Below are 11,748 nucleotides of genomic sequence, written 5' to 3' on the forward strand. Positions count from 1 at the left end.
TTTGCACAGTGTTTTCAAGCTTAATCCATGTTGTAGCACATATTAATACATCATTTCTTTTTATGACTTGTATTACTCAGCTGCCATAACAAAATACCGTAGACTGGGTGACTTAAACAACAGACATTTTTTTCCCCACAGTCTGAAGTCTGGATTTCCAAGATCAAGGTGCCAGCATGGTTGGGTCTGGTGAGAGCTCTCCTCCTGGTTTGCAGAAGCCACCTTCTAGCTGTGTCCCCACATAGTGGAGGGAGAGTTCTTGTATCTCCTCCTCTTCTTATAAGGGTACCCGTTCTATCAGATCAGGGCTCTACTCTTATGACCTCATTTAACTTTAATCACCTCCTTAAAGGCCCCATCTCCAGTACAGTCACATGTGTGGGTTTAAGGCTTCAACATATGGATTTGAGGGGGATACAACTCATGGCCAGATAATATTCCATTGTATGGATGTATCACATCTATGTATCTATTCATTGGTTGATGGACATTTGAGTTGTTTTCACATTTTGGCTATTATGAATAATGCCACTATGAACATTCATGTGCAATATTTTGTGTGGACACATGTTTTCATTTCTTTTGGGTATATAGTAAGGAGCGGAATTCCTGGGTTATATGGTAACTCTAGATTCAGTTGGTTGAGGAACTGCCACATTGTTTTCAGAGCGGTTGTGCCATTTTACATTCCCACCAGCAGTGGATGAGGGTTCCAATTCTTACACATTCTCACCAGCACTTATTATCTGTCTGTTGGACTATAGCCATCCTTGCGGATGTTAAGTAGTATCTCAGTGTGGTTTGATTTATGTTTCCCTAATGCCTAATGATGTTGAGTATCTTATCAGGTGCTTATTGGCCGTTTGTATAGCTTCTTTGGAGAAATGTCTATTCAGATCCTCTGCCTTTTTTTTTTTTTTTTTTTTTTTTTTTTTTTGCGGTACGCGGGCCTCTCACTCTTGTAGCCTCTCCCGTTGCGGAGCACAGGCTCCGGATGCGCAGGCTCAGCGGCCATGGCTTACGGGCCCAGCCGCTCCACGGCATGTGGAATCTTCCCGGACCGGGGCACAAACCCGTGTCCCCTGCATCACCAGGCGGACTCTCAACCACTGCGCCACCAGGGAAGCCCCCATGTAACTCTTGAAGATATTGTTTGCATATTGAAAACACTTATCTTTCAATTCAAACAGAGATTAGCTCCAAGAGAGCATGGCTGTGTCTGGCACATTTGTCATTTTCGGTCTTGAGTCAACAAACACAATAGGTGCTGGCAAAGGAAGGCAAGAAGGAAGGCGTCAGACCCCAAGTTATATTTTGCCTAGGAAACCAGGCAAACAGCGGTTTGAACCCTGACGAGGACCGCCATTTATTAAGCACCTGTTGCATCTGCTGTGTGCCAGGCGCTCTTCTGGTGGATTTGTGTATGTGATCTCAGTTAATGTATTTAAATATCAAGATTACCCTGTGCAATAAGATCCGCAAGGAACCCAGTTTTATAGGTGAGGGAACAAGCCTTGAGAGGGTTAGCGACTAGGCCAAGGGCATGCTGGTAGTAAGTGCTAGAGACTGGATGCAAATACTTGCCTCTCCGATACTAAAGTCTGGGCATCCCCACTGACCTGGAGAATCCTTTATATTGCTGGAAAAGTTGTGTGTCCTTTTGTCAGTCTGGAGTCTGAGAGAGAAAGGCCTGGGGGCTTCCAAAGGAAGCTAGAGTAGGGTTTCATTCATTGGTTCAGCCAAGATTGATCGAGCGCCTGCTGTGGGCGCAGGACTGGACCTGCCAGATGCTGGAGGTTCAGTGGAGAACATAAGCCAACACGTTGTTCTACTCGAAACTCAAGCCTGGGGGGAAGCCAGACACTATTCCAATAATCACGTGAATCCATGATTACAGACTGTGAAAAGTGCTCCGAAGAAGTTCAGGATGCCTCGAGAGACTTTAGCAGGGGGTTTGAATAGGTTCCCCTAGAAATTAACTAGATGTGAATGGCAAGGAGGGCTTTTGGATGAGGGAAGGATGGAGGCAAAGACCCTGAGCCTGGAAGGGGGACTGAAAGAAGGCCTGAGCGATGAGAGCAGGGTGCGAGGCACTGGGGAGCTGGGAGGGAGCAGTGGCCTCGGGGGGCTTTGGGCTTGATCCTGAGGGCAGCAGGGAGCCTTTAAAGGGCTTTAGCAGGGCAGTGGCATCATCGGATGGGCTTTATAGAAAGATGAGCATGGCTGCAGGTGGGAGGTGGATCGGATGACCTGGTAGCAGTGCAACTGGACAGAAGTGGATGGGTTTAGGAGACATTTAGAGGGTAAGAATGACTAGATGATATGAGTGATCCTTTCTAAAAAGTAGTTTTGTTTGGGGGTCAGTAAGTTTCTCACCAATGTCAGGGCTTGAAAAATTCGAACTTCTTTTCAGTACACCGTGGGCTTCCTATTAGAAAGAACTCTGTAGTTGAAACTTGGAATGTTACTTCCCATCTCCTTCTTTTAAGGTTTGATAAAGTTGGCTTAGTCATCGGGGTTTCTTGACTGGAGCCCTGTCTGCCTCGGGTTCTGGACCAACTACCAAGATAATGAGTGAATACTGCCCCAGTCCCTAGTTACAGATTGAAATAGTTTCTCAATTAGTTATTAGCTTCTTACACTCACAGAGGAGCTATATAAAAATAAACTGGAGGATCTGTTTCCATTTCACTTAAAGGCAGCATTCAATATACAGGGCTTCTGCCAGTCTGAACTGGATGAGAACTGTTTATAAACCCGAGTTCATTCAAAATGCCTGGGATATTTCTAAAGGTTCAGTCTTGGCGGCAGCAGCTGAGAATGCAGAGATAAATAAAAAAGTCATAAGACACGGCTGACAGGGTTCTTCTGTGTTCATTCACACCCCTGACTCCCTAGGCTTTTGAAGACGCAGAATTTCGAAGGACAGCCTACTAGATGGTGGCTATTTAAGCTGCTGTGCTAAATCTCCAATCTTGATGCTAACTGTGAAATGGAGCTACCCTTGTAAATTCAGATGTAAAAAGAAAATACTAATAGATGTATAAACACATATGAGTAGGACATAAGCTCACTTACATGATTTAAAGAAATTTTGTTTAAATATTTGTTTTAAAACATATTTTCCAGCTTTTCTACAGCCACTGCATTGCCTATATAATTAAGAAATAATTTTATTGAGCATCTACCATGTGCCAAGCAATGGGTACCATCTCATTTCACCCTCGCAGTCTCCTGAGAGGAAGGTCTTACTGTCCCCATTTTATGGGTGAGGGAGCTGAGGCTTCAGAGGTTAAGAGACTTGCTCAGGTCACCCAGTTGGTAAATTATGGTAAAGGCCAAGTCGCCTGGCTCCAGAAGGTGTGCCCTGATCAACTAAGCTGTGCTCCAGTGGCCCCATTTCTTCCCCTGTTGGAGCTTCAGTTTCCCTCATCTATGAAAAACATGGCTTTTATTAAATGTCTCCCTTTCCAGAAATCAAGATCCTTTCCAGGGTCAAAACTTGATGTTGAGATTCTGTTTTAATATAACTATTGTTGTCACTTCCAGCACCAAATGTTTCCATTTAAAATGCTGCCTTCCAGGAGACTTCACCCTGAGTTTACATTGTTTAGAAGTCAACAACAGTAATTACTGCACATTCAAGACTGTCAAATCTGCCCCAGTGCCTTGTGGCTTCCAAGTTGGCTCAACTTTCCTCAAAATAACACAACCCAACATCTGGCACAGTTAGGAAAGGGGGGTAAACATACCAGACTATTGACATTACCCTCTACACGTCAACATTTCTTTCTTTTTAGAAAGAAAATCTTCCATGACATATTCTTCCAGTGGGGACGTGGAAGTTTTTTTTCATATTTTTTTCTATATTCTTCAGATTTTCCATAATGACTATGAACAGCTTTTATAATTGAAAAATAATCTTATTTTAAAAATTCAGTCCAGTAAAAACAGAAAAAAAAAAAAAAACCTTGGTAATATATATTGTACACTCCCCTACCTCCTAATTGGAAAGTATACAACCTGACTTTAAACTTTGTTGGATTATTCTGGGTGGTGATAAGGGACCCCAATTCATACTCCGCATTAGTATGACATGATGGTTAAGACCATGGATTTTGGACTCAGACAGACCAGGCTTAGAGTTCTGGCAGGGCCATTTATTTAGCTCTGTGACCTTGGGCAAGTTGCTTAGTGTCTCTGAGCCTTAATTTTCTCATTGGTAAATGGGAATAATGATAGCATCTACCTCCCAGAGTGGCTGGGGTGATAAAACGAGATGATAAATTTGTGTAAAGCCCTGAACATAATGTCTAGCATTCAGTAAATGCAAATTTTCTCCTTAATAGTGTGATACTGTTACTAATCTGTTTCAAGTGTGGAGCCCTCAGGGACTGTGGAGGCACCTTAGACTCTGCCCTGGATCTGAATGAAAACGTCCTCAGATTCTGATGCCTGTTCTCTTCCTCCCCATTTTCCTATTTTATTTTGTTTTATTTTATTAATTTAATTTCATTTAATTTAATTTTTTGTTGAGGTCAAACTCACAGACAGCAGGGTGCCCTAGTCCTAAGTGTACAGCACAGTGAACTTCTCTGTATGCACACACCACGTAACCAGCACCTGGATCAGGATGAAGAATGGGTCACCATAGAATAGTTTTGCTTATTCTCAAACTTCACATAAATGGAAAGAGTATGGACTCTGTGCCTGGCTTCTTTTGCTGGCTATTGCCTCTGGGAGAGTCAACCAAAATGTTGAGGGCAGCAGTAGTTTCCTCTTCTTCACTGATGTGTAGCATGCTTTCCTGTGAATAGTATCACAGTATGTATATCTCTTATTGATGGACACTTGGGTTGTATCCAGTTTTTATGAACATTCTTGTATATGTTTTTTGGTGGATGTAAATACTCACTTCAGTTGAGGATTAGCCAGGAGTGGAACTGATGGGCCTGAGAGTATGTACCTAATACTTAATTTGGCAAGATCTTGCCAAATCATTTGCTAAAGTGTTGGCACTGTTTCCCATCCCCACTAGCGATGCCTGAGCGTTAAGTTGTCCTGCATCCTCACCAACACTTAGTATGATGAGTCTTTTTCATTGTAATCATCCTGGTGGGTGTGTAGTGGCTGTCTCACTGTGGCTTTAATTTCTTTGATGCACACCTTTTTATGTGCTTATCAGCCATTGGGACACAAATTCATTTCTAAACTCAGTTATGCTCTGAGGAAATCTGGTAGCTCAGCTTGCCCAAATGATGCTTTAAGGATGGGCACACAAGCTCTGAGAGAGATCTCAGAGACACTCCTGCAACGAAAACACCAGAGTTTGGGGCACACATTCCAAAACATCTACACTGGCTTCTTCTGCTTACTTTCAAATCCTTGGCCATGTTTGATAGCTGAGCTTGCAAGATAACTAACTAACTTTCAGATGATGAGTGACATGTTATAAGTTTTAAAAGATGCTAAGAGAACTCTTTAGCAGCATTTCAGCTTGTATTTCTACAGGCCACTCAGGAGAAAAGAAGTCACATTTGTTGAATACCTACAACGTATCAGTCCCTGCACGGGGCACATTTGGTACATTATCTCCCTAATCTCATAAGGACTCTCTGAGGTCAAGATTATTTTACTTAGTTCAAACGAGGAAGTGGGGTTGGGGCTGGGGTCACCCGGCTATCAGATGGCAGAGCCAGGATTTGAACACTGGGTCTGCTTGACACCAAAGTCTACCCTTCTGTGAGCAAGCAAACTGAGGGGGAAACATAACTTTTCTACCAGTTCCCCAATCAGAAACTATTCCTAGCATACATTTCATTAATATTTTTTCAGCGGTCACCTCTACTAAGGCAACTTCACCCTTGGGTGGATCTCTCCCTGGGGTCTCCCAACAGTGGGTCTGCTGATACTGGGAGGCCAGCTTCCCTGGGACTCCCCAGCTCCCGACCTCTCCTCCTCCCTGCCTCTCCCCACCCCTGCGGTCTGCCTGACCGCAGTAACACCGTGTACATGTTGATGCCCTAACAGTCTGTTTATCGTCTGTCTGGTATATTTTCTGGTAATTCTTTTAGAAAGTTTTCCCCAATGGTATAGTGATGCACGTGGACGGTAGACATTTGGGAAAACAAAATTTCACCCATTTCTTTTCAATCGTTTTTTCTATATTTAGTTTTTTTAAGAGTTGAAATGCTGTGCCACCACTTAGTTATGAATGTAATTTTATTTTTTACAGGGCAGTCACATTTAAAGGATGTACTATGAACATCTCACTCAGGACTAAACATAAAATAGGAATCACTTGTTTTCAAGAAAAATAAACTTTTTTTTCAGAAAAGCAAGAGGGAAAACAAGGGCAGAGATGACTGAGTGAAAGAACCTAGCTTCCACTTTACCTTTGGAGCCATCAGCTTTGTTGGCTTTCAACACTACCAGACAGAAGCCACAGTGTCCCCCTTGGAGACATTGTTAACTTTGGGAATGGAGCAATTTACATTGTTAACTTTGGGAATGGAGCAATTTAAAATTTACGTCATCAAAATTTATAGGAATTTTGTAAATTCCACTGTATTTTGCTCTTGGCATATCTCCTTGTTCCTTCAAACTTTGCAAAAGCACATTTTGAATGGTTTCATCCTATTGTATCAAGTATATAAATTATCAGGTATCTACTCATTCCACAGGTGTTGGGCATCTTGGTTGTTCCTAAACTGTCTATGTGGGAAGAGATGTGGGAGCAGCACCTTTTGTTGCATCTTCATTACAGAAATCTTCATCTCCCTGGGGAGAGAGACCACGACCCTGTGGAGGTTAAGGGCATGAATGCAGGGGCCGGACAGCCCACAGTGTGACCCCAGGCTCCTTACGTAACCTACGTGCCTCCATCTCCTCATCTGTACGGTCATCAGGGAAAATAACAGCACGTACCTCACTGCCACTTCATATGCGCAAAGGGCCCAATAAGTACCATAGAAGTGTTGTCTTATTATTTACCTGGAATCCTAAAAACTGGGTGCTAATTGGATAAAAATATATTTTAAGCTATATATATATACATATATATTTGACTTGAGAGTGTGAGCCAGTCTTCTCTTTGTAACCCCAGGATCCATCTGTGTGATGGATGCACATTTACTGAAGCAGCTTCTCTCTTCGGTGTGTAAGCATCTCTAATTCCCTGTTAATTTTCCTGCCTCCCGCTCTGTGAGCTTCCTGAGGTCAAAGACTGTGCCCTGAAAATAGTAATAGCTAATATGTAGTGTGTGCTTCTCTGGATCAGACTCAGTGCTGAGCACTTTGCGGGTCAGGAGGCAGGGCCCCTCTCAGACGTGGGCCCTCAGGAAACAGGCACTGAGTGATAGCTGAGTGATACAGTGCTCTTTCCCAAACTTGTCACATCAGAAGGATCACTCCAAGCACAGAGGTGGTGGGTGCTGATCCCCACTCACTCATCGAGATTCTGATTATCAAGGTTTGAGGCGGGGCCCAGGAATCTGTATTTTTGCCCCAGCTGGTCCTTTGTGCCGAGCCCACATCTGGGCAACACTGAATGAGTAGCTGGATGACCCGGTGGTCCCTGAATTTCCTCCCTATGCCTTAGGCAGCTTCTCTAGCCGTGTCTGGGGTTCTCAGCTCTGTCACTGAGTGACACAGGAGAGTGCGGGGGGCAGTGGAGAGGAGGAGGGCATAAGTGGGTCTCACTAGTATGCAAGACCTTTCTTGTCACGCTGCCTTTAACTGAAGCTGGAGGGCTGGTGCATCACTCTGGGATCTTACTCTCTCTCAAGGTCTTCCATAACTGGCTCCGCACCAGTCTGCCAAGGGGTACAAGGATAGTGTAGGGCCATGGAGGCAGCCGTGTGTTGGTGCTGGAAGCCAACCACAGTGATGTCTCTAAACTAAGGTGGAAACTGGGGTCTTTCATCTCACTGCCTGCTCCCCTCCACTGCCTCTTCCCTTGCTTCCTCCTTCTACTGAATAACCTGCCTGTGCAGGGTTCCGCCAAGACCTGGAGGAGGAAAACCACTAAGGAGAGACGTTATCTGCTTCTTAATTTTTAGCAAAGTAATCCTTGTACATGGTTCCCATGGTTACGGGTATATAGGATAAAACAGGAGGATGAATGAGCATCACCTCTGTCACCCTCTTCTGTGGCAGTCACTTTGAGCTCTGAGCTGTTTCTCTGGGTGGTTAAGGTTAGGGTTAGGGTTAGGGAAAAGTTTAGACACTATCTCCTGATTTCCTGATGTGACAGATGAGAATTAGTTCACTTAAATCCCATGCCCCCCCTCCCAGAAGAGTTAAATTGCTATTTCCCGTTCCTTAATTGGTTGACTCTGTAGTTTCAAGTTACAGACAACCATCTTTATTTCTTCTTACCTTTTCTTGGGAGGAGATGAAATATACATATAATAGCGACCATAAAACACATATAGCTATAAAGCAAACACTCAGGTAACCACCATACCAGTTAAGGAAGTGGAACACTGTGAACACTTTTAAGGCCCCCCCGCCACCATGAAGCCACTTACCCTAACTTCTGTGATAATCGTTCTCTTGCTTTTATTTAGATTCTCTTCATCTTTATATGCAACCCTCAACATTTAGATTTGCTATACATAGAATCACACTGTATGTATTATTCTGTGCCTTGCATCTTTTTCTTCAATACTGTAAGCTGAGGTAAGCCGACACGGGTAGCTGTGGTTCGTTCAGGTTCAGTGCTGTATACTCACTGTTCCAGTAAACCACAATTTATTTATGCAGTCAGCTGGTGATGGATTTTTGGGCTGTTTCCAGTTTTCTGCCATCATGAACATCCTCACTGATGTCTGCCAGTAACGTGTGCAAGGGCTTCTCCAGGGGCTGGATACAGGAGTGGAATCGCTGCATTGTGGGGAATGTACATGCTCAGTTTCACTTAATATTGCCAGTTTTCCAGTGTGTTTGCACCGGTGGGCAGTCCCCACCTCCAGAGATTCTGACTTGATTAGCTAGGGTGGGGCTGGGCACCAAGAGTGTTCAGAGTTCCAGGTGATTCCATCATGAGGCTTCACAACACCTTTACTTCCAGTCCATCAACTCTAGTTAGTGTCTTGACTCTCCAACTTGAAGGAGTGTCCCCAGCATCCCTTTCTACTCTCCTCCTTCAAGATTTTTGTATAATGATCTGAAAGAGAGAGGGGCTTTTTTCCAGGCAAGGTCAAAATGTAGGGGTGGGGAGGAAAGTCTCAAGGCATGACAGGATTGGTTAAAATACTGGGACAAAGGAAAGGCATGCAGGTGAATTCTTCCTTCCAGCAGGGTTGAGGAACTAAAGAAAACCCAAGGCTTGGGAACGCCTCCCATCAGCCAATTCCTCTTTCCTTCCACGCTACCAGTAGCCTTAAGTGTCTGTCTGCCAGTTGTAGGCCAGAGAGAATGTCATTCAAATGGCTTAAGTTTTGAGACTTTTGAGACTCCTGTGAACTGCTCTGAGGGTCTTTGCATTCACGTTTCCTTAAGGGACTCCAACCACGGTTTGGGTTTCTTGACCCTTAGCAAGAAAGATTCTTGACCCTGAATCTTAGCAACACACAGCTTTGAATAAATACTGATGCCTGGGGCCCCAGACCAATTACATCAGAATGTCTGGGGCGAGATCCAGGTACCAACAGGTTTCAGAAGCTACCCAGGTAATTCTTAAACGCAGCCAGCATAAAAAACCAGTAGTCAGTGGGTCTCAACTTTATCTAGTGTCCATCAGAATCACCGGCTGGTGGGGGGGCTTGTTAAGAATACTGATGGCTGGGCTCCACCCCCAATTTTTGATTCTATAGGTCTGGGGCAGGGGGCCTGGATGTGCATTTCTAATAGGTTCCCAGTGATGCAAACATTGCTGGTCCCCCAACCACACGTGGAAAACCATCATGTGCCTGGGTTTCCCTGCACACCTCCCCGTGGGGATCTGGAACAGCCCTGTGCTGAGCTGTTCCATCTGGTTGTGTGCGCCCCTTTCTACCTCTGTATTATGTCGTCAGGCTGGTAGCTTGAAATCAGACGTGGAAACTGGCAAATGCTACAAATCAGAACTCCGCCACCCCAGCCTGTTGCTAAACATTCATATCCTAGATTACATCATGGGCCAGTGGGATACTGGGAGAGCACCTCCTAGGTGTGGATCATCCTCGCTCATGCATTGTCATCAATAGGCCTAGAGGCATACAGGGTCTTCACTGTGGCTACCTGTACAGCTTCTATATATATGGAACAAAAATAGTACACATTGAAAAAAAATTAATTTTCCTGTGACCATAGGCTCCTGGTATTGAAAATATTTTTCTGGTTTGAGTTATTAATACAATACTAGTTCCCAAAGCCAACTAAATACATTCTAAAATTTGATAGTTAATAAGTATAGAAAGTAAAGAGACTCTGGGGATGCCAACATTTCAACTTGCGTCCTTGTTTGGCACCTGGGGATTTTTTACACCCTGGGTAATGCCAGGATGGGGAGAGGTAGGAAAGGGAAAAGAGCAACTGCAAGTCCACGCAAGGAAGCCAAGATTTGGAAACTGTCTTTGAATAAACCATGACCAAGAACCCTTGGGAAGTCTTTGTGTAGCGCCAGCCTGAAGACTGCTGGGCTAGCCTGTTTAGTCCACTGCGCTGCATGTGATGGGGTCCATGGCCAGCGTGTGCCCTCAGCCACTGGGAGGTCAGGCTCGACCGAAACCTCTGCTCTACACAGTACCAACGCCCAACACCCTTTCTACGCGAACACTGCTCTTCAAGCATGACCAGAGCCTGCAGGCTTGCTCTGAATAACCCTTCAGGCATTAACTTGGACACTAGAAGCGAAGATTTATTAAAAAGAGAGGGTCTTTCCAAATGGATCTCCCACCCACCAGGGGACTGGGTTTCCATATATTTGGGGGAAGGGGCTTTTATCTATTGGGACAATTTCCCTTACAAATAGTGCGGTGCTCTGCGTTCAGCTAACTTTCCTGTTTGGCCGACTCAGGAAATCACCCGGATCACATTCTTGTCCGGACCATAAAAGACTAGAAAAGATTCTCTTCTGGCCTCGAACTGACCCCAGTGCTGTCCTGCGTTTTTAATTTTGGGTGTGGGGGGAACAGGGTGAGTGGTGACAGATTTGGTTGAGTCAAGAGCCTCGAGTCTGTCATCATCTTTAGTAAAACTTCCTTCCTTCAGTGCCCCCGACCTGCAAAGCATACTTTTGACCTTCTTCTGAACTGAACTCAGAATGGCCGTGAACGTTACGTGAAGTGGCTTTGAAACTTCAGGTGCTGCCGGTGGAGGACAAAGGCCCTGTGTTCTTCCCCGGTAGATCCACGGGACCAGAACCATTGCAGTCGCTCCGTGGGTTTCGAAGCAACTGACTTCTGTGTATCAAAGTCTGCAGTTTCCAGAAGCCAAGTCTGTCTAGGCTTGTAAATTGACCCTGACTTTCTCTTTCATTTCTTTGCAGTAAAATGCAAAATGGAGGATGAAGAAGAGGCTGCAGCTAAGACTCCACAACCTTAACAGCTGTCGATATCTTTCCCCTCTGCTGCAATTACCCCACTTGAGGAAAATGTTCAAGTTATGCTTCCTCTATTGTGCTTTCCTGAACAACTAGATTTGGTGCATTCGGATAAGAATCTTTCACTGCAAACATGTTGTAGTGCAAATAGTTTATCATAAGAAAGTACTAGTTTTAACTTTCTGCATTATCCCCCAATTTTATTCTTTCATCCATATATT

General features: G+C 44.4%; 1 protein-coding gene across 1 annotated transcript in view; it reads left to right on the plus strand.

Moving 5' to 3' along the window:
* IQCK (IQ motif containing K) overlaps positions 1 to 11,529 on the plus strand; it is a gene marked incomplete at both ends in the record, with an annotated part of 126,178 nt that extends 114,649 nt beyond the window's left edge. The window contains one exon of the mRNA XM_079718726.1: positions 11,474 to 11,529. Coding sequence (XP_079574852.1) covers positions 11,474 to 11,529 — 56 coding nt within the window. The remainder of the gene's footprint in view (positions 1 to 11,473) is intronic.
* Between the last annotated feature and the right edge of the window lie 219 nt (positions 11,530 to 11,748).

The sequence above is a fragment of the Hyperoodon ampullatus genome (assembly GCF_949752795.1).
Source record: "Hyperoodon ampullatus genome assembly, chromosome: 14".
Taxonomy (NCBI): Eukaryota; Metazoa; Chordata; class Mammalia; order Artiodactyla; family Ziphiidae; genus Hyperoodon; species Hyperoodon ampullatus.